Raw genomic sequence first — 27957 nt, 5'->3', positions numbered from 1 at the left:
CTTCTAATATAAACTTCTGAGTACAACGAGTAATACCTATGAGGGAATGAGTTTAAGTCTATAAGTATTTTTAATAAATTTGAGATAGCATTTACTATTACGGTTTGTTGAATATAATACCATCTATTTTTCAAAATTATAAATCTTTGGATAATGCAAGAACTTGGAAATGTTTATATGAATAATCCTGCATTAAAAAGTATAACATAAGATAGCTTACGTATATGAAAAAGCACACATATAACTGTGATCATGAAGAATTTAAAGTAACATAAATGTTTTAAATCTTAATATTTATTGAGAATTTTTTTAAAGTAAAAATACCTAAGCTTTGGCTAACTAAAACAACTGAGCAAGGAGTGTGACTAGCGTTCACAGGGTCAATCCTGACCTCATCAGAGGGAACATACAGATCTAGCAGGAAGCAGCCAGAAACTTGAAAGTGTAAGTGCAAATGGAAAGAGCCAAAGATTTCTATAACTTTTCCGTCTCACAACTTTTGCCATCCAGGGATATAGCTCTCACTTTGTTTCCTATTACCAAAGTTATATGTGTCAACTGTTACAGCTACATAATAAAACAATACTAAGTAAATATCCCTACAAGGCAATTATATAATCTCCTTATCACGCTATCCAAACACATAAACCCACAAAAATGAGGCCTGTAATTTTTGAAGAGTCCAAAGAATGCCCTTATTTCAATGCAAATTTTGGATTATCTTCAATCCTGTAAGGTTGGTACATTTCCACTGGAAATACTTCTGCTGAATTACCCTACTTCCCTAGGAGTATTCCCATTATGATTTTAATCTTCATGTTGGCCTACTTAAATGGAAAAAAATATTGACTATGTACTATCATTATTCATAAACTAGATTTTAACTACCATTTACACTTTTTTATTGATATCAATAAAAATAAGATTCTTTTTTCCTTGAATCAGATTACCCTATTCTAATGTGGGTTTTTTGGAATATTTTAAATAAAAGCCATCACATTTTTTTTCCAAAACTGATTTTAAGTATTAATGTAAAACTATCTGAATCCAAAATCCTTTGAAATGTTAGTTTCTATTTTATTCCAATGCTTTGCCCCTTTTAAGGGCAATCCCTCCAAAGAACCATGCAAAATATATTTGTAATATATGACAATGACATTGGGAAATTTATTTTCTGCATAAATTATCTTGATTCCAGGAAGTTATATGATCAGAAGAAAAAAAAAGCCCATTAACCTTCAATGATGAAAATTTAAAAAAATTTAAGACAGTCTGTCTCTAGTGGTAATTTTACCCTGTAATTCAATAATTTGGTTTAGGCACTTGAGATACAAAGATATGATGAATAACTATACTGTGTTTTATTTATTTGCTCAACCACATCTTCACTCAACCAATATTCACTTAGCATCACCTATCAGTACCATCTCCTGGTGGTAGAACATGGTACAAGATAGTGGCTCCTGTGTCAGGAGGCTTACAATTTAGCAGGAACTTAAGCAATCAACTAATACTTAGCACATGTAGTAAGTTTTTGTCATTTTACCATCTGAAAAAAAATCCCTCAAATTCATCCATTTCTATCCGTTTCCCTCAAACTACCTAACCCAAGCTGCCATTACCTCTTACTATATCACAGCAATAGCTTTCTAACAACTCCCCAATCCAGCTTTGTCCCCCTCCACTCCACTCTCTACAAACAATCAAAAAGATCTATAAAAATTTCAAATCCTATTATGCGACTCTCCAGCTTCAGTTCAGTCGCTCAGTCATGTCTGACTGTTTGCGACCCCATGAATCACAGCACGCCAGGCCTCCCTGTCCATCACCAACTACCAGAGTTCACTCAGACTCATGTCCATCGAGTCCGTGATGCCATCCAGCCATCTCATCCTCTGTCGTCCCCTTCTCCTCCTGCCCCCAATCCCTCCCAGCATCAGGGTCTTTTCCAATGTCAACTCTTCTCATGAGGTGGCGAAAGTACTGGAGCTTCAGCTTTAGCATCATTCCTTCCAAAGAAATCCCAGGGCTGATCTTCAGAATAGACTGGTTGGATCTCCTTGCAGTCCAAGGGACTCTCTAGAGTCTTCTCCAACAGCACAGTACCACAGTTCAAAAGCATCAATTCTTCGGCACTCAGCCTTCTTCACAGTCCAACTCTCACATCCATACAAGATTACTGGAAAAACCATAGCCTTGGCTAGACGGACCTTAGTCGGTAAAGTAACATCTCTGCTTTTGAATATGCTATCTAGGTTGGTCATAACTTTTCTTCCAAGGAGTAAGCATCTTTTAATTTCATGGCTGCAGTCACCATCTGCAGTGATTTTGGAGCCCCCCAAAATAAAGTCTGACGCTGTTTCCACTGTTTCCCCATCTATTTCCCATGAAGTGATGGGACTCTCCAGCTTAGAAACTTCAAAGACTTCTCATCATTCTTAGGATCAAAATGTATAGAGTCCTTTTCTCTGCTCCAGTCACAGTGGCCTAAATTCAATTTCTTATATTCATCAGGCTCAATCTTGCCTTAGGCATTAATACAAATTTTCTCTGACCACTCAGTTTAATGTTGCCCCCCTCCATGCTGTGAGTCCCATCCCAGATACTTCTTAAATCAAACACATCATTGTATTTATTTTATTCATAGTTTTCAATCTGAGTCTCATAGGTATTCTTGATTATGTTTTCTTTATCAAGAAATATCCTTCATAAGGGGCCTTCCAGATGGCGCTAGTGGTAAAGAACATGTCTGCCAATGCAAGAGTCACAAGAGATGCAGGTTCAATCTCTGGGTTGGGAAGATTCCCTGGAGAAGGGCATGGCAACCCACTACAGTATTCTTGCGTGGAGAATCCCATGGACAGAAGACCTGGCGGGCCACAGTCCATAGGGTCACAAAGACTCAGACACAATTTAAGCGATTTAGTACGTGCACACACATCCTTTATAAGAGTGGGAAACCTGTTAACCACTTTATCCTTAGTGACAAGGATAGTGTCTGGTACATAACTGGTGCTCAGAATGTATTTGTTGGGGAACAGTCAGGTGATTAAGAGCATAGCACTGACAGGTAGTAGATGGCTAAATTACTCTTTCTCTTTGAGTCTCAATCTTCATTTTTAAAATGGAGAATGTACATGAAATATTAACTAGAGTCAGTGCCTGGTAAACTACAAATGATAAATGTTAACCATTATCATGATGATCATCATACAGACGACCATTCAGATTGAAACCTGGGCTTCATGAGTTTAAGCAGGTAGAATGAAGAGCAGAGATATTTTTTACAACCACAATTACTTTAGAACTAAGGAGCAACTTGTTAACTGGAAGTCCATTTGGCTTGGTTGAGCATTTTGACTAATCTGGAATGGATTCACATAAAATAATGAGGAAACACGGAAACACCTTGAGTTTGGGGCAATCCAAACTGACAGCACTGAGTAGAGTGATGGGAAGGGGAAAAGAAAGGCCATCTCTCCTTGGGCTTGGCCAGCACAAGGCTAGAGTTGCTAAGTAGGGTGTCGTCAATTGGTTAAAAACTGCTGCACAGAGGGTTGTCTAATGTTATATTTAAGGTTGCTTGAATTTCTATATTGCTTCTTCTAACCATGAGTAAATATAAGTACTACAAATATCTTTATGTTATTATTTTGATAGAAATCAAAAGAACTGAGTAGGATTCATCTAAGACCCCAAGGGATGTATGAGGACATGCAAGCCCACAAATCTAAGCTCTGTCCTCACCCCCATATAAGCTCCTCCTTGACTTGGGGTATACACAATGACAGAATGCCATGGAGAGGATGAACCCAAGAAGAGGCCTACATAGCCCCTAAAAATGTGTGCAGGGCCACTTTTGTAATAATGCTAAAGGATAACATGGGCTTCCCTGGTAGCTCAGCTGGTAAAGAATCCACCTGCAATGCAGGAGATCCCAGTTTGATTCCTAGGGCCAGAAGACCCAATGGAGAAGGGATAGGCTACCTACTCCAGTATTCTTGGGTTTCTCTGGTGGCTCAGACAATAAAGAATCTGCCTGCAATGCAAGAGACCTGGGTTCAGTCCCTGGGTTGGGACGATTTCCTGGAAGAGGGTATGGTAACCCACACCAATATTCTTGCCTATAGAGTCCCCATGGACAGAGGAGCCTGAAGGGCTACAGTCCATGGGGTCACAAAGAGTCAGACATGACTGAGCAACTAAGCACAGCACAGCACAAAGAATATATAGTCAAGTATCCAGTAGATAAATTATGTTTTCCATAAGCACATTGTATTATATAGATTCTCTGAAGATTACAAGTGGAAATAACATTGCCTAGGACATAGGTTAGAAACCTTTCTATTAAGATCATCTGTTAGTAACAGTACAAATATCATTACTGTAACATAGAATAATGGTCTAAAACATGCGGTCCACAGATGTTTGAAGGTGTTCATGAATCCATCTAAAACTTAAGAATAGGGTAGTTAGTTACTTTAAGGATAGGGAGAAAGCAGGGAAAATGTTGGGGACCTACTATTACCATCACCAACTCTAGCTTAAAATTATTACATGGGGTTATCACGCTATTGCCTCTGCCATCTTGGATAGGAAATCACATAGTTTGATATCACCATCTCCAACTCACAGGCTGGAGGAGAGGTGGCATGGAAAAGTCCCACTGAAGAGATAGAATCTGAATTTCCTCTTACTCTCTGAACCATACCATTATCTGCTGAAAAATTCCAGATCGCATACATCTTATCTCACAATAGGAAATGACAACAAATTGGAAATTAGAAGGCATGTGAGTCAAAGAATGACATTATTATTCTGTTCAGTTCAGTTCAGTTCAGTCGCTCAGTCGTGTCCAACTCTTTGTGAACCCATGAACCGCATCATGCCAGGCTTCCCTGTCCATCACCAACTCCTGGAATCTACCCAAACTCATTTCCACTGAGTTGGTGATACCATTCAACCATCTCATCCTCTGTCATCCCCCTCTCCTCCAGCCCTCAATCTTTCCCAGCATCAGGGTCTTTTCAAATGAGTCAGCTCTTCGCATCTACATTATTGTAGGAGGGTGTAATATTACTTGCAATGATAAGAATAAATATATAAATGTGATACCTAAAAGTTTATAAAGGCACTTGTTAACATATGATTTCTTAGAGTTATACAAATTCCTTTTGAGGTGATTTGGTCAAGAATAGTCCCCATTTGATAAGCTAAAACAGAGGTTCAGAGAAGTTTGACTTGTTCCAACACTGGCAGTTAATCATAAAAAATTCACATTCTCTAGTATCTCACCCTTTTCACACCATTGTCTATAGGGTCTTTCATTCAATTAATGTCACCCTGTAAAGAGTTTGAACCATTATTCTTTAATCACAACAATACTTCATAAGCCATTTACATTTACTACCTGTCATAAGTTAAATAAAACCATATCTATTTATATGACATAATATGCTATTTATTCAACAGTCAACTAGATCATAATGAAAACATATCAGTCTAAGTATATAATAAAGCAGAAATATGAAAGAACATAGAAACAAACAATAATTCTCTATGCTAATTTGAATGTAAATTATTAAATAAATGACAAACATGTAACTTAATAATATTATTTACAGGGTCACATTTGCTTTACTGAGAGAGAAAAACTACCATGGAACAGGATTTCCAAAATGGGTAGGTACTGATGTGAGAGATATCAGGGGAAAAAAATACAAACACTCAACTTACCAACAAACCGACTCCAAAAGTTAAGTAAGAACTCGTGCTTATTTTCACAAAGGAAAACTCTAAATTTGGGGTTTTCAAAGTTGCCCACAGAAACATGTTTAATCCATATCCAGAAGCATAGTTAAGCTATGACAGCAAGGCTGGTATGAAATCTAAGCATCATTTAAAACTGCTACTAAAGGGTGGGTGTTGAGGGAACAAATTCAAGAGGCCAGAGACTGATCACTACCTCTAAGCCCCACCCTCCTCACATTTCTCCTGACCTCCTTTCCCCATACCCGCTCTTCCAGCCTCATCTCCCAGCAGATGCTAATAACTATTCATTGCATAACACTGAAGAGCAAGGAACAGTGCTGACACCTCACTTCTGTCCTACCAGCAGGCTCAAAGGTGGCCTGTGGTGGTAGGAAGAGCTAGTAAGAGAAACAGCACAGAATTGAGAACCAGGGTGACCATAACCAAGAGGCAGTAAGATGGGAATGAATGAGAACAGCTCCAGGGGAATAAGGCTCTGTCCCACTGACACAAAAACTTTGAAGATAGGGGTCTTGAGTCAGGCATTAATATTTGGAAATTTTCCTGTTTTTTTGAGCAGTTTTTAATGAGAAACAGTATCTAATAATTACAATATAGCTGTATGTGGCCCATCAAGCTGCGACCCTGAACTTGAGCTCTCCTCTCTCCAGCACAAGCCACCATCTTCTCTTGCTTCAACCACTGATAGTCTTCCAGCTAGTCTCCCTTCTTCTCTTCTTGCTGACCCCACTCCATCCACATACACATTCCATTCCACACATCATGCTCAACCCAGCAGCCAGAGTGATCTTTCTAAAACAGAAATCCAATCAGGTCACAGGTGGATGGTTTTCAATTATCCTCGGGATAAAATCCGAATCACTGGTGGGCCTGATGAGATACCTCTGATTTTACTTCTACTTCTCTGTCTTACCCCTCCTCTATCTTAGCGCTAAGCTCCCTGTCCACTCCCACCCTGGAGGGCTCTCCAATACAATCTTCTATACAGTTCATCATTCCAGGTTTTGCTGCAGTGCTACTTCCTTCCAAACACTCGATCTAAATGTTCCTCCTCCCATCAGTTTCTAGCTCATTGACCTATTTTCTTCAGAGCACTTAATATCTGATTTTGTATTATTAGTCTAGCAGTTAGCTCCACAGGGTACCAAACTTGCCTGTCATTTTCTCTTTTTTCAATTACTCTAAACTAGGAAAACAACCCTTTTCTTAACTTTCTGCACCTCAATCATCCCAATTTGTTTCAAGGGTCATTGTTACCCACCCCTGCCTCTCAAGACACACACATACAACCACCTTCCATATATATGCCTTTAATAAAAATGTTCTCTGGCACCCAGTTACTAACTGCACACGTGTATTTTCTGTTTATTGTAATCAAGTGCTCATGACAGAGCTTCAGCAGCAGAGATTTTGTAAAAAGCTATTCTGAGTTTATAGCAGAGAGGAGGGGCTGACGGGTGACCATGAGCTCAACAAGCCCTCAAATCCTCCTCCTTCCCTGCAGAGAGCATCATGTGCCTTCAGACTGACTTGTTTCAGTCCCCCCACAGCCAAACAATGACAACAACAAAACCCCTAAAGCCACACTCCAACAGTAGTGGCTAATCTGAGCCTTCAGAGCCCCTGATACTAGCACTCAGGGAAAGGTCAATGGCAGGATGCCTGGAACGCATCTTAATAAATCCTCAGTGGGACGAAGTTGACTAGGAAAACTCCAACACCTTGGAGGTTCTTGCCTCCATTTGTGGTTGACGGCATAAACTCTGGAGCCAGACAGCTTATATTCAAATTTCTGCTTTGTCATCAAGCAGTTGTGAGACCTTGGCAAGTGAGTTATTCTCACCAACACCAAGTGTTTTCCATAAGAAAAAGTGAACCCAAAGAAATGACTTTTCAAAAGATTATGTTTTTTCCTTCATTTACTTACCTGAAAAATGAAGATAATTATAGTACTTATCCTTAGGATTATAATGTGGATTAAATGAGTCATTAGTGAAAGTTGCTCAGTCGTGTCCGACTCTTTGCAACCCAATGGACTATATAGTCTATGGAATTCTCCAGGTCAGATATGGGAGTGGGTAGCCTTTCCCTTCTTCAGGGGATCTTCCCAACCCAGGGATGGAACCCAGGTCTCCTGTACTTCAGGCAGATTCTTTACCAGTTGAGCCACAAGGGAAGCCCAAGAACACTGGAGTGGGTAGCCTATCCCTTCTCCAGCAGATCTTCCTGACCCAGGAATCAAACCAGGGTCTCTTGCATTGCAGGCAGATTCTTTACCAACTGAGCTATGAGGGAAGCAAATGAGTCATTAATCAATATAAAACTAGGAATTTCCTGGTGGTCCAGTGTTTAAGAATTCACTTTCCAATGCAGGGAATGTGGGTTTGATCCCTAGTTGGGGAATTAAGATTCCACATGCTGTGCACCAACTAAGCCTGTTAAGCGGCAACTAAGACCCAACACAGCCAAAAGTAAATGAGTATGTAAAGAAAGATAAATAAATAAAACTAGTTATAATTATCATGCTTCTTCAGCAAGGTCTTTCGCTTTCCCTGGAATAACTGAGAGAGACTCAGAGGCCAATCTGTATTCAAATGTACATAAATAATCACCTAAATGCTTGTAAGCAAATTGTGTCTAAGACAAGATTTAGTAGGGCAACTGAACACAAAAGAAGATTTTCTATTTCCTGATGTTTATATCTAGGAAGGCATCTCAGAGCTCCAGAAGCTATAGTCTTTAAACATTGGAGCTTCCACAGAATTAAGAGAGTTATCTAAGCAGCCAGCCCAGGAAGGAAACCTGTGCTAATCCTCAGACTCATGACCAATGTCACATTTGACTGAAGTTAGTAAAATACATGACATAAACACCTGAAATAAAGCTTTTGAATAGAAATTTCCTTTGGATCTTTCTGTAGGATTTGATTTCCTTTTAATTTGGACTTCCCTGGTGGCTCAGACAGTAAAGCATCTGCCTACAATGCAGGAGACCCGGGTTCAATTTCTGGGTCAGAGAGATCTCCTGGAGAAGGAAATGGCAACCCACTCCAGTAGTCTTGCCTGGAAAATCCCATGGACAGAGAAGCCTGGTAGGCTACAGTCCATGGGGTCGCAAAGAGTCAGACACGACTGAGTGACTCCACTTTCACTGAAGAAAATGTAGTGGCCCTCAGTGGGTCATCTGATACTTATTCCACACACTATTGTGCACAAAGCACTTAGAACTAGGCAGGACACAAAGCTTTCCTCCAACAATTTGAGAAAGTACCTTGCAGTGCTTTCAAAAGCTATCAAGCCAAGAGTGGAAGGACTTTTAACTCTGAAATGCTTACCATTTACAGCCAAACACAACTGACAATCTCACCTGTAAATAGTTTTGCCATCACAGAATATTCTTAACCAATGTTTGCATGCTGCGTTAAAAGCACCAAAAACTTCTCACCTCAAACCAGAGCCATTAAAATTTCCAAAACACTGCTGAATTTCCATCCATGCCCTCCCAAGTTTACCAGTATCCTTTTATAGTGCTTTAATGGCTCTGTAACACTGATTTTTGTGTGTGTGTGCTTTTCTAACTATCAGATTTAAATGAGTAGTAAGTCACAGGACCAAAATTATTAACATTTAACGTGAACCAGAACACCATAATTATCATAATTCATGCTTTTACATAGATATCAAATTCTCAAAGAAAAAATTTGTATAAACAATTATCTGGGACTCACTTGAAGACTAGTGATTTGGACATTTTCAAAAGCCTGTCATTTGAGACAGATGTCACAGTGACAATTCCAAAATGCTTTATTAACTCTGCATCACTGCTATTAACTTTGTTTCTATGATGATCTATTACCTTGAGTATTTTCAAAACATTATTTAATGAAAATAGCTTTCACTATATCAGTAACTTGCCATTCTTACAAAGAAGGAAGTTTTCAACTACAGGTCCCTAACTCCGTTCCTTTAGGTAAACAAACGTGAGTACATCACAGAAATAAAAGATATTTGAAGGAACTACTGTAAAATTTAAAATATATGAGGAAAAAACAGTGTTTCTTCAAACAAACATCCCAAGCCAAGTCTTACTAAATGAAAACCACTAGCATCTCAAAACTGTATATCACAATAAAATCAATTCATCTGAAACAGAAACATTTTAATTTTAAAAATTCTGTCACTTTTGTGACTTACCTCATCATCTTTGTACCAGGACAAACTCTCAGCAGTAAGGACAAACCAGTATCCCTTAGAGCCTCCTTTCATGATGCCAATGTTGCTGATGGTTAGCCATCCCTTGCGAATCACCTTCAAGAGAGCACAGATCGGCAGAGATGTTTAGTTTAATATAAGCGTATGGGGAACACAAGTCTCGTCCTAAGTTAAAAACAAGATACAAGTTACAGTAAGAACAGCATTGTTTCCTCAGAGCTCAACTTCTCTTAAACTATTCAAAATAATATATCTTCCAAAAGCCCAGATAACCAGAGGGAAGTCTCTCCCATCAAATGAACAAAATCAAATCAAAATTGCGGATTCGTGGGGATGGTGGAAGCACAGAGACTGAAACAGGAATAAAATACAGCAGATTAAATGCTTGTGCCTGGCCTATTTATGGCACTGCTGCTACAATTAAAATATATTTAGTTGATCGGATGAACAACAATAGATTCTCCATGCCCACTGTCTCTTATCCCTTGTCCAGCCCGCTGGCCCATTTGTTTGTCTGGTTTGCATCTCAGAATTTCCACCAGAGACTGGCCACCAAATGGTGAAAAGAAAACACTCAAGCCAACAGCTCTCAACAGGCTGAATGGGAGAGAAAGCTGAAACAATACGCTAAAATTAAATGTTTGAAGTTTTTAATGGTGCAGATTTACCCATCTACTTCTGGTTGTTTTTGCTAAGCTAAAGAATACCCAGAGTCATCATAAAAACCTTTAAACAGTGTTTAACTTTTCAAACATTAACAACTTAGATAGAAATTATCTACAAATGGCATTTAACTGAAGATCTATTTTTTTCTCATGGTTGTTGCAAAGTTAAATTCTGTTTTCCATGTGGCATAGTTAACCATTTCCTCTATGCTAGATAATTTTTGTTGTCACAGAAATGAAATACTATATGGAACTGTAATATCATTCTAAATATAAAAAAAATCACCTTATACCTACATGTTCATTATGCTAGACATCCTGAAATATTTTTTAAAATTACTTATTGAATGACTAATGGGTGTCACTTCCTAAAGGTAAATGGAAATACCCTAATAATCAGATTTTATTTTTATATTTACATTTTATTTTTAAGTTTTCTAGTTGAAGAAGGAAAGCCAATTCTAGGGAAAATTGTGAAATAAGTCAAGGTCATTATTGATCTTCCAAGACTCATTCCACACTCACAGTCTCAGTTACCCTTGATTTCCTGTTTCAGTACCTAGCAGCATCAGCTATTTTTCCCTTTTTAACTCTATAGACCCCCAGACAGAACCCCATTCAGGCCCACACTAAGGCAGTACAACTGTTTAAAATTACTCCTTCTTATCCTCTGCTTCAGAAAGAAGGAAACAATACTTCTCAAAGTATGGTTTATACCAGCTAATAAAATCAAATGGTTACAGTAAATAACCACTGGGATGCTTTCTAAAACCAGATTCTTGGGGCAACTACAAATCCACATGAATCAGAATAGATACATATGAAACCCAGGGATTAATACTTTGCAAAGTGAGTCTTTTTCATACTAAAGTTTGAAAACCACTGCAAAATTTCATTTTCCTTACAGCAAATAATCTCATTTAATTTTTAGTAAGAAGGAACTGGTTATTTCCCAGTAAGACTGCTACCCACACCACCACAGCTTACAAACAGCATAATCAATATAGCCCGCTCAATGAAAGTATATTCACTATTTCATTTTATCAGGCATCTTGGATAAAGAAGAAGTATTCCAGACTCTACAAACTACAATAAGAAAATCACCATTTCACCTGTTGATAGAACAGGCTGGCTTCATTAAGAAGAACCATGAATTCAGTCCAGCAAACATTTGCTAAGAACCTATCATATGTCAGTATGAGAAAGGGGATGATGCTACACCCTGCCGTCAAGAATTTTACAGTTTTATAGGGAAGGGAGATCCAGAAAGAGATAATTTCAAAGTAATAGTGTAACAAGAGATGTATGCTAAGTAAGAGAAGGATACTGGATACAACTTAAGAAATGTTAATAGTTAATAGGCTTTCCTTGGAAACATGGTAGCTCAAAAGAGCCTAACGGAATTCAAATTAGACCAGGAAGTAGTCCTGTCTGCCTGTTTATTTGTTCTCCATAAAGAAGGACAAAAAAAGAACACAATGAAAAAGAGCCACTTCACGACGAAAATATGAGTTGGGATGAAGAAATTGAGGCTGCAGAGGTAAGTGGGGTAAAGTCAGAGTCAATCCAGTTCAACAGACCCCAAATTCTAGATAAAACTGGCAAAATAAAAATAAATTTCAAGTATACATGTAAATTTCTTAATATATATGACCATTGTACTACTAAACTGTGTACATCCACAGAAACATACAAAGAAACTTGAAAGTATGATATGAAGATGAAATAAATATTTTATTTTTTTATTTTGTAGGAGAAATCTATTTGTTACGTTTACAACTTTGTTATTGACTTCTCTGTGTCACAGTGACAGTACTGGCATCAGCACACATACACACATGCACATACACACATTTTAAATACTAATACATCTTAACTGTTTTCTTGTTTTCTAGATAAAAATATGTATTTAGATGTTCTATTATATCCTCCTGCATTCCAGCAAATTTTCCATGCTCCCTGAGACAAACTAGGTTATGTAAGCTGCTGAAATAACCCAGGTGATAAATGAACAAGGTGTGAAGTAACGTCATGATGAAGAAAGCATAAAAATAAGTAAACCTACTGGACAAACACCTAGGAGACAAAATCAGTAGGAATAATGGCTGGATGAAAGTGGGATTAGTGGAAGGAAAGACTCTAGAACTGCACTGTACAGTAGCCACTAACAACATATGGTTTTTGAGCCTTAGTGACTAGTTTAATCTCAGATGTGTGATAAGTGTAAAATGCACAGTGGATTTTGAAAACTTAATACAAAATAAATATAAAATATTTCACTAAATGTTTAAAAATGTATCACATGTGAAAATGATAATATCTAAGATATACTGTGTTAAATAAAATGAGGCAGGTGAAATGAATATTAAGAATAGATTTTATTTAACACAGTATATCTTAAATATCATTTATTAATCTGGCTTGCATTATATTTTTACTGGACACTGTGCTATTTATTCTAGAAAGATCCTGAAACTCATGGGGCTACCAAATCAGAAGGAGTAGAGGAAGAAAACCAAGTTTTAGAAGTGAGGGAGTTGACAGTGAATTCAGTCAAGGCCATGCTGAATATGAAGTATCTGTAGGAAACACACGGGCTTCCCAGGTGGTGCTAGTGATAAAGAACCTGCCTGCCAATGCAGGAGACATGGGTTTGATTCCTGGGCCGGGAAGATTCCCTGGAGGAAAGCATGGCAACCTACTCCAGTATTCTTGCCTGGAGGATCTGATGGACAGAGAAACCTGGCAGGCTATAGTACATTGAGTCACAAAGAGTTGGACAAGACTGAAGCAACTTAGCATGCATGCATATAGGAAATACAAATAGTTGTGACCTGACCTCTGATGCAAAATGGAAATGTTAGGACTGGACATTTAGACCTGTGAGTCATCAGTATATATACATAAGTGACAAGCATTGATAAAACTGTGTGAAATAGTAGTGGCTCACAGTGGAATCCTTGGGAAAATATAAGGTTGGTGCAAAAGTAATTTCAATTTTACATTGTTGAACTTTGCCATTTGATATTAGAATATATTCTTGAATAAATGTGATTAAGCTGTACATCATTTTAATGAATATTTATTGCTTTATGTTTTTTGCTAATGAATTACTACTTGCTGTTTATTTTATATGTATTTTACACCTAAGAAATGATGTTAGACAAAAAGCAAATTCAAACAATTTTCTTATTCAAGTTCAAAATGAGTCATAAAGCAGTGGAGACAACTCGTAATGTCAACAACGCATTTGACCCAGGAACTGCTGATGGAATGTACAGTGCAGTAGTGGTTCAAGAAGTTTCACACAGGAGACAAGAGTCTTGAAGATGAGGAACATAGTGGCCAGCCATAGGAAGTTGATAACGGCTAGCTGAGAGGATCATCGAAGCTGATCCTCTCACAACTACAGAAGTTGCCTAAGAACTCAACATTGACCTCTCTATAGTCATTCGGCATTTGAAGCAAATTGGAAAGGTGAAAAAAGACTGACTGCCTCATTAGCTGACTGTAAATAAAAAAAATCAGTGTTTTGAAGTGTTGTCTTTTCTTATCCTATGCAACAACAATAAACCATGTCCTGATCGGATTGGGATATGTGATGCAAAATGGATTTTATATGACAACCAGTGATGACCAGCTCAGTGCATGGACCAAGAAGAAGCTCCAAAGCTCTTTCCAAAGCCAAACTTGCACCAAAAAATGGTCATGGTCACTGTTTGGTGGTTTCCTGCCTCTCTGATCCACTACAGCTTTCTGAACCCCTGTGAAACCAGTCCATCTGAGAAGTATACTCAGCAAATTGATGAGCTGCACCAAAAATTGCCATGCCCCCAGTCAGCACTGGTCAACAGAAAGGGCCCAATTCTCCACAGCAATGCCCAATAACACATCGCACAACCAATGCTTCAAAAGTTGAACAAACTGGGCTCCAAAGTTTTGCCTTATCCATCATATTCACCTGAACTGTCGCCAACTGACCACTACTTCTTCAGCATCTATACAACTTTGTGCAGGCAAAATGTTTTTACAACCAGGAGGACATGGAAAATGCTTTCGAAGAGTTCATCAAATCCCAAAGCATGGATTTTTATGCTATGGGAATAAACAAACTTATTTCTCATGGACAAAAATGTGTTCATTAATATGCATGTGAGCCTAGTTATAAAGATCTAGAATTCAGAGTTCAAAACCATTAAGGAAGCCAAAGAAAGGCAAGGTGAATTTCAAGGAATGTGTGGCTGGGAGAGTCAGATTCAGCACAGAAAGGGACATGTAAGGTGCAATGTAGACATCATAGTGTCTCAGCTATGCCAGTTGCAGTGAGGTGGTGGGATGAGTCAGAGTTCACTGGGTTGAAAAGTGAATGGGAAGTGAAAAATGGAGACAATGGCTAGAGAGGGCTCTTTCTAGAGAAGGAGGAAAGCAAGTTAAAACCAGAATAGACATAGAGTCAAAGAAGGTGCTTTTGCTGTTTTTGCGGTTGCTATTGTTTTTTGATTTGTGGATTTTTTTTTTCTTTTTTGATATGAGCAAAAATTGAGGACATTTATTGCTTCAGGAGAAATAATAGGACAAGGTAAGAGATATAGAAAAAATGATGTAATGGCAAAGAAGATGGGAGTGGATGAGATGAAGAGCACAGGGAGGGGGCTGTCTTTGAACAGGAATGAAGCTGCCTGATCTTGTGAGTCTGGGAGGCTGAAAGAGTGAGGATAGATGTAGGTTCTCTGCATGGCAAAGCATAGAAGGTTGACAAAGGTTATAGTTGAGCTTCTATTTCTCTTGATAAGAGAACAGACTGAATTATCTGCAGGAAAGTAAGGATGAGAAGTTGGAAAGAAGGCTTGAGCATAGTGTTAAACATTGGGACAATCAGTAATTAAATGAGAGACAGCATAATAGGAATTAGTTTAAAGAAAAGAAAAGAAAAAAGGTTAACAAAACACAACACTGAAAACCCCTAGAAGATAACATAGGAGAAAATCTAGATGACCCTGGGTAACATTATGCCTCTTAAGATACAACACCAAAAGCACAATCTGTGAAAGAAATCAGTTGGTAATCTGAACTTCATTAAAGTTAAAAATGTCTACTCTGCAAAAGACAGGATCAATGTGTTAGAAGACAAGCCACAAATAGGGGGAAATACCTTCAAAAAACATATCTGATAAAGGACTGTTACCCAAAATATACAAACAAATCTTAAAACTTGATAATAAGAAAACAAAAGATCCAATAAAAAATAGGCCAAAGACATTAACATACCTCAACAAAGATGCAGAGGCAAATAGGCATATGAAAACATGTTCACTATCACATGTCATCATTTCTGTCCTTTATTATGCCCATATTTGCATGATACATTCCCTGGTATCTCCAATTTTCTGGAAGAGATCTCTAGTCTTTTCCATTTTATTGTTTTCCTCTACTTCTTTGCATTGTTCACTTCGGAAGGCTTTCTTATCTCTCCTTGCTATTCTTTGGAACTCTGCATTCAGATGGATATATCTTTCCTTTTCTCCTTTGATTTTAGCTTCTCTTTTTCCAGCTATTTGTAAGGTCTTCTCACACAACCATTTTGCCTTCTTGCATTTCTTTTTCTTGGTGATAGTTTTGATTACTACATCTTGTACAATGTCATGAACCTCCGTCCATAGTTCTTCAGGCACTATGTCTATCAGATCTAATCCTTTGAATCTATTATCACTTCCACTATAAAATCATAAGGGATTTGAGTTAGGTCACATCTAAATGGCTAAGTAGTTTTCCCTACTTTCTTTAATTTAAGTCTGAATTTTGCAATAAGAAGTTCATGATTTGAGCCACAGTCAGCTCAGATCAATAAAGGACAGAAAGGTATGGACCTCACAGAAGCAGAAGATATTAAGATGAGGTGGCAAGAATATACAGAAGAACTGTACAAAAAAGATCTTAATGACCCAGAAAACCACAATGGTGTGATTACTCACCTAGAGCCAGACATTTTGGAGGCCAAGTGGGCCTTAGAAAGCACTACGAAGAAAAAAGTGAGTGGAGGTGAAGAAATTCCAGCTGGGCTATTTCATATCATAAAAGATGATGCTGTGAAAGTGCCTCACTCAATATGCTAGCAATTTGGAAAACTCAGTAGTGGCCACAGGACTGGAAAATGGTCAGTTTCCATTCCAATCCCAAAGAAGAGCAATGCCAAAGAATGTTCAAAACATGGCACGATTGCACTCATTTCACAAGCTAGCAAAGTAATGCTCAAAATCCTTCAAGCTAGGCTTCAACAGTACGTTAACCAGAAACACCCAAATGTTCAAGCTGGATTTAGAAAAGGCAGAGGAACCAGAGATCAAATTGCCAACATTCGCTGGATCATAGAAAAAGCAAAAGAATTCCAGAAAAACATCTACTTCTGCTTCATTGACTACGCTAAAACATTTCACAGTGTCAGTTCAGTTCAGTTGAGTCACTCAGTCATATCATACTTTTTGAGACTCATGGAGTGCAGAATGCCAGGCTTCCCTGTCCTTCACCAACTCCCAGAGCTTGCTCAAACTCATGTCCATTGAGTTGGTGATGCCATCCAACCATCTCATCCTCTGTCATCCCCTTCTCCTCCTGCCTTCAATCTTTCCCAGCATTAAGGTCTTTTCTAATGAATCAGCTCTTAGCATCAGGTGGCCAAAAGACTAAAGTTTCAGCTTCAACATCAGTCCTTCCAATGAATACTCAAAACGGATTTCCTTTAGGATGGACTGGTTTGATCTCCTTTCTGTTCAAGGGACTCTCAAGAGTCTTCTCCCACACCACATTTCAAAAGCATAAATCCTTTGGCACTCAGTTTTCTTTATGATCCAACTCTAACATCCATACATGACTACTGGAAAAACCATAGCTTTGACTAGACAGACCTTTGTCAGCAAAGTAATGTCTCTGCTTTTTAATATGCTCTCTAGGTTGGTAATAGCTTTTCTTCCACGGAGCAAGCGTCTTTTAATTTCATGGCTCCAGTCACCATCTGCAATGATTTTGGAGCCCAAGGAAATAAAGTCTGTCACTGTTTCCCCATCTATTTGCCATGAAGTAATGGGACCAGATGCCATGATCTTTGTTTTCTCAATGTTGAATTTTAAGCCAGCTTTTTCACTCTCCTCTTTCACTTTCATCAAGAGGCTCTTTAGTTCTTCTTCCCTTTCTGCCATAAGGGTAGTATCATCTGCATATCTGAGGTTATTGATATTTCTCCTGGCAATCTTGATTCTAGCTTGTGCTTCATCCAGCCTGGCATTTCGAATGACGTACTCTACATGTAAGTTAAATAAGCAGGTTGACGATATACAGCCTTGACATACTCCTTTCCCAATTTGGAAGCAGTCCGTTGTTCTATGCCCAGATCTAACTGTTGCTTCTTGGCCTGCATACAGATTTCTCAGGAGGTAGGTAAGGTAGTCTGGTATTCTCATCTCTTGAAGAATTTTCCGTAGTTTGTTGTTATCCACACAGTCAAAGCCTTTGGCATAGTCAATAAAGCAAAAATAGATGTTTATTTCTGGAATTCTCTTGCTTTTCCTATAATCTGACAGATGTTGGCAATTTGATCTCTGGTTCCTCTTTTAAATCCAGCTTGAACATCTGGAAGTTCCTGGTTCACATACTGTTGATGTCTGGCTTGGAGAATTTTGAGCCTTACATTGCTAGTGTGTTGGACAAGTGCAACTGTGAGGTAGTTTCAACATTCTTTGGCACTACCTTTCTTTGGGATTCCAATGAAAACCGACCTTTTCCAGCCCTGTGCCCACTGCTGAGTTTTCCAAATTTGCTCACATATTGAGTGCAGCACTTTAACCGCATCATCTTTTAGGATTTGAAATAGCTCAACTGGAATTCCATCACCTCCCCTAGCTTTGACTGTATAGATTACAACAAACTGTGGAAAGTTCTTAAAGAGATGGGAATACCAGACCACCTTACCTGCTTCCTGCTATATGCAGGTCAAGAAACAACAGTTAGAACAGGACACGGAACAGACTGGTTTCAAACTGGGAAAGGAGTATGTCAAGGCTATATATTGTCACCGTGGTTCTTTAACGTATATGATATATGCAGAGTACATCATGCAAAATGCCAGGCTGGATGAAGCACAAGCTGGAATCTAGATTGCTGAGAAAAATATCAATAACCTCAGATATGCAGATGACATCACCCTCATGACAGAAAGTAAAGAGAAACTAAAGAGCCTCTTGATCAAAGTGAAAGAGGAGAGTGAAAAAGTGGGCTTAAAACTCAGTGTTCAAAAAACAAAGACTACGGCATCTGGTTCCATCATTTCATGGCAAATAGATGGGGAAACAGTGACAGACTATTTTCTTCGGCTCTAAAATCTCTACAGATGGTGAATGCAGCAATGAAATTAAAAGATGCTTGCTCCTTGGAAGAAAAACTATGACAAATCTAAATAGGGTATTAAAAAGAAGAGACATCACGTTGCTGAAAAAAGTCCATATAATCAAAGCAATGGTTTTCCTGTGGTCATGTATGGATGTGAGTGTTGGACCATAAAGAAGGCTGAGTGCCAAAGAACTGATGTTTTTGAACTATGGTGTTGGAGAAGACTCTTGAGAGTCCCTTGGACTGCAAGGAGATCAAACCAGGCAATCCTAAAGGAAATCAACCCTGAATATTCATTGGGAGGACAGATGCAGAAGCTGAAGCTCCAATACTTTGGTCACCTGATGCAAAGAACTGACTCATTTGAAAAGACCCTGATGCTGGGAAAGATAAAGGGCAGGAGGAGAAGGGGATGGTGGAGGATGAGACGGTTGGATGGCATCACCGACCCAATGGATGTGAGTTTGAACAAGATTTGGGAGATGGTAAAGGACAGGGAAGCCTGGCATGATGCAATCCATGGGGTCCCAAAGAGTCGAACATGACTGAGTAACTAAACAATAACAAAATAGCAGCTTTATTCATAATTGCCAAAACTGGGTAATAACTGAGATGTCCTTCAGTAGATGAATGGATAAATAAACCATGGCACATCCAGATATTGGAATATTATTCAACATTAAAAAGAAATTAGCTATCAAGTCATAAAAAGACATGGAAAAATCTTAAATGCATATTCACAAGTGAAAGAAGTCAATTTGAAAAGCCTCTATTCTGTATAATTCCAACTATATGACATTCTGGTAAAGTGAAAACCATGGAGACAATGGGCTTCCCAGATAGCACTAGTGGTAAAGGACCAGCCTGCCAATGCAGGATACATAAGAGACAGGGGTTCAACCCCTGGATCAGGCAGATCCCCTGGAGAAGGGCATAGCAACCCACTCCGGTATTCTTGCCTGGAGAATCCCATGGGCAGAGGAGACTGACAGTCTACAGTCCATGAGACCAGTAGTTGTCAAGGGTCGGGTGGGAAAAGGGAGAGATACGTAGGCAGAGTATATAGGGTTTTTAGGACTTCCCTGGTGGCTCAGAGGTAAAGAATCTGCCTGCAATGTGGGAGACATAGGAGGATCCCCTGGAGAAGGAAATGGCAAACCACTCCAGTGTTCTTGCCTGAGAAATCCCACAGATAGAGGAGGCTGGCAGGCTATAGTCCATGGGGTCACTAAGATCAGACATGACTGGGCGACTAACACACAGACATAGAATTTTTAGGGCATTGAATATACTCTGATACTATATGGATATATATCATTATATGTTTCTCCAAACTCATAGAATGTATAACACCAATAGTGAACCAGAAGGTAAACTATGGACTTTGGGTGATTATGATGTGTCCATGTAGGTTCATCTTTGGTTTAACAAAAAATGTACCACTTTGGTGAGTGATGTTGATAATGAGGGAGGTTATGTATGTGCGAGCATAGTGGAAATATGAAAAAAATCTCTGTTTCTGCCTCTCAATTTTGTTGTAAACCTAAAACTTCTCTAAAAACATAAGGTCTTAAAAATAATGGCTGAAAGCTGAGAATAAAGACCATAAACTGCAGGGCCACAATCAGCAATTACATTATCACCTCTAAAAGCACTCTGCACACTTGATGTAGAAAAAGTGAACATAAGTGGGAACTGATCCAGTGTTCTAGACCCAAGTGACCAAAGTTCATGGATGTAAAGATGTTGAAGGTTTTCAACATCCATTTCAATGGATTTAGGTGATCATCCATTTAATCTAAGTCAGGCAGAAAAATGAGGCCAGGAGGGAGCTAATAGAGAGGCAGAAAATAAACAACAACAAAAAAGGCAGGTACTACATTGATCAGGTGTCCCCAACCCTGAGGTCATGGGCCAATAATAGTTTATGGCCTGCTAGGAACCAGGTAGCACAGCAGGAAGTGAGTGGTGAGCGAGGAAATGAAGCTTCATCTGCAGGTCCCCAGTGCTCCCATTATCACTGGAACCATCCACTCCCTTCCCACGTCCATGGAAAAATTGTCTTCCATGAAACCAGTCCCTGGTGCCAAAAAAGTTGGGGACTGCTGATGTAGGTAAAGGCAAAAATAGAGTTTGGAGAATTTAAGATGATGTGAAGCAATGAAATGCTTGATCTTATTGGCATCACTGGATTCACCTGTCAAAGATGCACTATTTCTAGAAGTATTGACCGTTATAAGCAAAATGGATATTTTATTAAATATCATTTAGTCCTGAGCTTTATGGAAATTATGAAGTACCACTGCTGCTAAGTCACTTCAGTCGTGTCTGACTCTATGTGACCCCATAGACGGCAGCCCACCAGGCACTCCTGTCCCTGGGATTCTCCAGGCAAGAACACTGGAGTGGGTTGCCATTTCCTTCTCCTATGCAGGAAAGTGAACGTGAAGTTACTCAGTCGTCTCTGTCTCTTAGCGACCCCATGGACTGCAGCCCACCAGTCTCCTCCGTCCATGGGATTTTCCAGGCAAGAGTACTAGAATGGGGTGCCATTGCCTTCTCTGATGAGGTACTAATAACAGCTAAAATTAAATTTGCAAAGGCACCACAGGATTTCCAGACAAGAATACTGCAGTGGGTTGCCATTTCCTCCTCCAGGGGATCTTGCCAATGCAGTAATCATACACACATCTCTATGTGTGACATTATGTGTGTCTCTTACTTTCTATGACATTAATCATTTTAATTACAATAGGCTTTCTCACTTGGAAAGAAAAGGAGGATTATAATTACAGTTGCCATGCTATGAGTACACGTGGCCCACATCCCCTTCACAGGAATCCCATGGAAGTGTGTTCAGTGCTGAATGCTGTCAGCAAGCAGTTGTCATAAAAATGTTTAAGAAGCTCTAGTCCAATCCCAATCCCTCCTAGGGTAGGGGGTGGGGGAAAGCATATTGGTCACAAATGAACTTCCCCCCCCAATGACAAACAACTCAAAGTAAGAATTAAGAAAGAGAAATTCCTAATGTACTTTTCCACAGAAGAATTGAGGGGGAGAAAAATCACAAAATCAGGGAGAAACGCTGGAACAAAAGAAGAAAAGACAAGTATTAAGGAAAACTGGTCAAAACACAAGAGATATAAATACTAAAGGGAAATTAGTAGAACAAAACAAAGTGAAGGAGCAAGAAAAGGCAAAAACTAATAAAATTTTAAAAGAACGTTAAGACAAATGGGATTGACTGTGGTCTCTTCATAGAAAAAGATATAATACATTAATTTGGTATTCAAATTTAAGATTACTAAAATAAATCCATCAACATTTAGTACAATAACCATTTACAGCCTCTTCGTGTTTGAATATCAAATTCTGTCTTGAGTGTCCAAGTAAACAAGACCATAAATATATAACTGGAAAGGACCTTGAGAGCTGAAAGGGCATGTCCTATTTGTAAGGCTTGAAGCAAACCATCTTTAAATATTTATCGCTATAAATATGACCCAAGCTTTTTTTTGCCAAATACAGATACTTAGAAAGTGGAAGAGGGAGAGTGGAGTGGCCCACCCCTCTCCTTAGTGGTGAGCCTGTATGTTCTAGTTAGTTCCTCCATGCCATGCAGGCCCTGTCAGGGTTGGCAAAATCTGTATCTTAGGGACAACTTCAGACTTCAACATCTGTCTGGCACACTGGATCGTAAAATTAAAACACAAGACAAGGAATAAAATTATGGGAAGAAAACAGTACATGTGGAAAAGCTTTGGGCCTTGAACTTTGCGAGCAGGGCATTCTGACCTTGGCTTAAGTTTTGGTAGACCATACAAGTTTTTCTCAGCTTGGCAGCTGGCTTTTAACTGTTGCAGCCTATATGTGGAGGTTATAACCACAGACTTTCATATTTAGATCTTGGGAGATTACAAAAGGCTTTAACCATAGGTGAGTAGCTGCTTCTATAAAGGTAGTTCACACACCTCAGGGCTGACATTGGGGGATGTACAAAACTGCAGAGGCCCAGCAAGGGCACAGGCCAGGCAGGTCAACTGGCTAGTTAGGAGGGACCTTCCTTTGAGAACACAGACCTCCTCAGGACATAGGCTGCTCATCCTTGAATTTGACCAACAGAGATTTTCCTAAACAGGTGTGCCTGGGGCAAGAATTCAAATCTAGGAAGAAAAGTCTTTCTAAATAAAGGCCTGATAGACTTCAGGAGGGAGAATTAGACTTGCTATGTTTAAACTGTACTGCAGTTGAGGTTCATATATATTAACATATCACAGAGAACTCAAAGGTCTAGCTTTAGTTTATTGGGTTGGCCAAAAAGTTCGGCTAGTGAATGTGTTGTTCAATTAAGTTCTTGGTGAAAAAGAAGGGTCTTTATTTTTTTTACATAAAGCTGAATGAACTTTTTGGCCAGCCCAATATTCGAGGGCAGGGAGGGGAGTAGGAAGAGTTAGGGACTTCCCACATAGCACTTCAGTAAAGAATCAGCCTGCCAGTGCAGGAAATAAAAGAGTCATGGGTTCAATCCCTGGATGAGGAAGATCCCCTGGAGGAAGACAAGGAAACCCACTCCAGTATTCTTGCCTGGAGAATCCCATGGACAGAGGAGCCTGGCAGGCTACAATCCATAGGGTCACACAGAGTCAGACACTATTGACACAACTTAGCACACATGCATGCAGGAAGGGTTAGATTAGCTGCCCTCAGTGCCATCCTTTATCCCAGGCCAGGGCAAGAAGGGAACTGTGGACAGCTGCTCTTAACTGTCTTGCTTATTCAGACTCGAAAGAGTCAATTCCACACCCCCACCCCAGCATATGTTCTCAAACTTCTCTGGCTTCATCATCTAAGCAAAAGAAAGTCTGCTTATATAACAACAGACAGAGAAACAAAAGCCAAAGGGAAGTAAAAATTACGTTTTAAATATGCTTCACCAGAGAGAAAGGTAACTCAAATATGACCTGGTGACTGGGTCTGCCATGGTTGCAAAGTCCTAAACTTTGAAATAGCAATGTTTCAAGCTTTCTTCTCCAAGACTAAATATGTGGATGGCTTTCCCTATTTATGCACAGAGTAGCAATATTTAACTTACAGAGAGATCTCCCCCAGTACATTTATAGGTTCACAAACTAGAAGAAAAACTGACTGACAGCAGGGTAGGGCTAAAACCAGCAAGATTTTCTGTCTACCCTCTTAATTCATACCTCTGAAAGTCTGCTATCATCAGTGCCTATGAAATATAATGTAACCTGCTGCTGCTGCTGCTGCTAAGTCGCTTCAGTCGTGTCTGACTCTGTGCGACCCCACAGACAGCAGCCCACCAGGCTCCCCCATCCCTGGGATTCTCCAGGCAAGAATACTGGAGTGGGTTGCCATTTCCTTCTCCAATGTAAGAGTCTATTTGTCTTATTAAATTTGGTTGTGGTGGACCTGGTGCTGGGATTATCTTTTCTGTGCCCTCTTTGCTTTATTTATGAAGGAACACAAGAGACTATTTCAACTTCAAAAGCCCAGAAGGAACAACCCATTTTATGGAGGCCAGATCAGGGTACAGCTGCTGAAAGAATGCCAACTCCACCTGGGCAACAGAGACCCAGAAAGGAAGAACTGCAGGATGACTTTAATATGATGTTCCACAGCTATTTCAGACTTTGCAAATTCCTTCGGAAATGTAATCTTTGGACTTTAATTTCTGATAATTTCATACTACAAGGGGGCTCATCATCACAAGGAGGACACGTCTATTTTGTTGAGATTTTATTACTGGGTGTAATGCTTTATATTATCGATATCATGTGATCACTGCAGAATCTTTGATGGGCTAGGGGGAAAATATGGCTGCATGTAATTTGAAATAGGAAATAAAATAGGGAGGAAACACATGACCTGGAGCACAAACTATGCCTTGGAGTGAACTTTATTCATGCGCCATCTAGACTCATTTCAGAATCCTCTAACCACTAGTGGTCTGAGGAGGATGTCCGGACAAGCCATGTATAGCTTTGGAGGAGATGCTTCTAGAAAGTAGTAGCAGGGCTGATAGACTGTTGATCTCTTCCCCAAAAGGAGGCTAGCCACACCCTTAGTTAACCACTACCTTAATGGTTAAACTCAATGGAATAAAAGGTGGAGGAAGGCTGAGGAATCCCTCAAGGGGTTGGGGGATAAAGACAGCACACCTGTTGTTTCCTCACTTGTTCCAGCCATGGAGGAGGAAGGTGACTTCTCAGACTGGAAAATCTAGACGAATAAATAGAGAAGTATAGTTCCAGGGCCATTCCCTCCCCTACTCTCTCCCCTATTCAACTTTGGAGCTAGCTTGCCCACAGAAAGCACACCCTGAGGAAGAAAGGGGTTCATGCGTGCCATTTTTTTTAAATAAACTACATTGTTCAAAGTGTACAAATTAAGTTTTGACATAATGTTTATATCTTTTAAACCATCTCTAGAAATCAAGATGGTAACATTTTTATCATTCCCAACAGCCTGTTCATAACCCCTTGGTATTGCCACCTCCCAGCCTTCTCTCGTTTTTTTTTTAGACTGTTATTATTTTTTAAATTAATTAATTTATTTTAATTGGAGGCTATTAAATACTTTACAATATTGTGGTTTTTGCTGGTTTTATTGTGGTTCTACAGTATAAGTGGCTTTTGCCATATATTGACATGAATCAGCCATGGGTGTGCATGTGTTCCCCAACCTGAGCCCCCCTCCGACCTCCCTCCACATCCCATCCCTCTGGGTCATCCCAATGCACCACCCCTGAGCACCCTGCTTCATGCATCGAATCTGGACTGGGGATTCATTTCACAGATGATAATATACATGTTTCAATGCTATTCTCTCAAATCATCCCACCCTCACCTTCTCCCACAGCATCCAAAAGACTGTTCTTTACATCTGTGTCTCTTTTGCTGTCTCGCATATAGGGTCATCATTATCATCTTTCTAAATTCCATATACATGCGTTAATATACTGTATTGGTGGTTTTCTTTCTGACTTACTTCACTCTGTATAATAGGCTCCAGTTTCATCCACCTCATTAGAACTGATTCAAATGTATTCTTTTTAATGGCTGAGTAATACTCCATTGCGTATATGTACCACAGCTTTCTTATCCATTCATCTGCTGATGGACATCTAGGTTGCTTCCATGTCCTGGCTATTGTAAACAGTGCTGCAGTGAACATTGAGGTACACGTGTCTCTTTCAATTCTGGTTTCCTCAGTGTGTATGCCTGCCCAGCAGTGAGATTGCTAGGTTGTATGGCAGTTCTATTTCCAGTTTTTTAAGATATCTCCACACTGTTCTCCATAGTGGCTATACTAGTTTGCATTCCCACTGACAGTGTAAGAGGGTTCCTTTTTCTCCACGCCCTCTCCAGTACTTACTGTTTGTAGACTTTTTGATAGCAGCCATTCTGACTGGTCACATGTGCAATTTTAAGAGATAAGTTTAATTCAGGGACATGTTGAAAGGTTTTTCTCACCTAAGACACTTGATAAGTCAGTCAATCCACAAGTATGGAATGCCTAGGATGGACCAAGACCTGAGTGAGGAGCTCTGCCCCTTTGTCCACAGATGAGAGCGAATGTGACAATGCCCAGGTGAGTCTCACCAGTGGGCTGACATAACATGAAAAATATGAACTTATGACTGGGATAAAGAAGCTGTGGAAACAAGCAAAGCAAAGCATATCTAAAGGGATTTAAAGAATAATCAAATTAAAATACAAAATAATCACATATTTGCTGAAATACTGTTTTGTTCTCAAGATTCTATAAAGTACCACTATGAATGAATTGACTAACTGACATTTCTATGTTTGGATGTTACTTCCATGGATTTAACTTTCTAGGAAATCAGAGCACTGAGTTTTGTAAGGGTCTGAAATAAGTAAAGCATACAGTTTGACTCCATTTCTAGGAATTCAAAAAAATAATATCTAATATTTACTAAACACTAGGACATGAGTTTGAGTGAACTCTGGGAGTTGGAGATGGACAGAGAGGCCTGGCATGCTGCTATTCATGGGGTCGCAAAGAGTTGGACACGACTGAGTGAACTGAACTGAACTGAAACACTAATCTGTGCCAGGAACTGTGCTAAGAGCTCCATGTGTATTATTTCTTTCAATCCACACAGTAATCCTTTGAGGGAGGTATTATTTTCCTGGGAAAGACTGAAGGCAGGAAAAGTGGATGACAGAGGATGAGATGGTTGGATGGCATCACCAACCTGATGGACTTGAGTTTGAACAAGCTCTGGGAGATGGTGAAGGACCAGGAAGCCTGGCATGCTGCAGAATGTGGGGTCACTAAGAGTCAGACATGACTAAGCAACTGAACTGAACTGATTATTTTCCTTATGTGACAAATAAGAAAACTAAAGTCAGGTTCCTATCACACTGCCAACAGGCTTTCTTCCATTTGCTCCACTTTGCAGAGCACACTCTGGGAATTTAGAACCTTAGTATGTGAATAAAAAATAGTCTCCATGGTAGTCTGATTTCAGAGATATAGTCCTTAATTCATAGCACATACAAAGATGTTGCCAATAGTACAGTGTCTAAGAGCAAACAATGGGAAACAACCTATTTGCCTAACTGGAAATTGGTTAATAGATTATGATATAATCATCTGATATTAAGCTGAGAACAAATATCTACTCTATAATGTGAGAGCTGTGCAGAGCTGGAGTGACTGTGGGGAGATACCCCACGTCCAAGGGCAGAGAAGCCCCAGCAAGATGGTAGGTGCTGAAGCAACTTTGAGGAGATATCCCAAGGGCAAAGGAGAAGCCCCAGCAAGACAGTAGGAGAGGCAAAGTTGCATTTAGAAATCAAACCTCATACTCACCAGAGATGCTCAGAGTGCTCAAACAAACCTTGTACACACCAGAACCCAGTAACCCCACAGGGAATGAG

The 27957-nt window shown here is 39.4% G+C and overlaps 1 protein-coding gene across 5 annotated transcripts in view; it reads right to left on the bottom strand.

Annotated features, from left to right (window-relative positions):
• Nucleotides 1–27957, bottom strand: part of DNM3 (dynamin 3) — a 634763-nt gene that overhangs the window by 277509 nt on the left and 329297 nt on the right. For all 5 annotated transcript variants that reach the window (XM_068986589.1, XM_068986590.1, XM_068986588.1 and 2 more), the window contains one exon: nt 9966–10079. In XM_068986589.1, coding sequence (XP_068842690.1) covers nt 9966–10079 — 114 coding nt within the window. The remainder of the gene's footprint in view (nt 1–9965; nt 10080–27957) is intronic.

The sequence above is a fragment of the Capricornis sumatraensis genome, chromosome 14, assembly GCF_032405125.1.
Source record: "Capricornis sumatraensis isolate serow.1 chromosome 14, serow.2, whole genome shotgun sequence".
NCBI classification, from domain to species: domain Eukaryota; kingdom Metazoa; phylum Chordata; class Mammalia; order Artiodactyla; family Bovidae; genus Capricornis; species Capricornis sumatraensis.
Note: the sequence above shows the minus strand (reverse complement) of the source record. Positions and strands in the feature narration are given on the sequence as shown.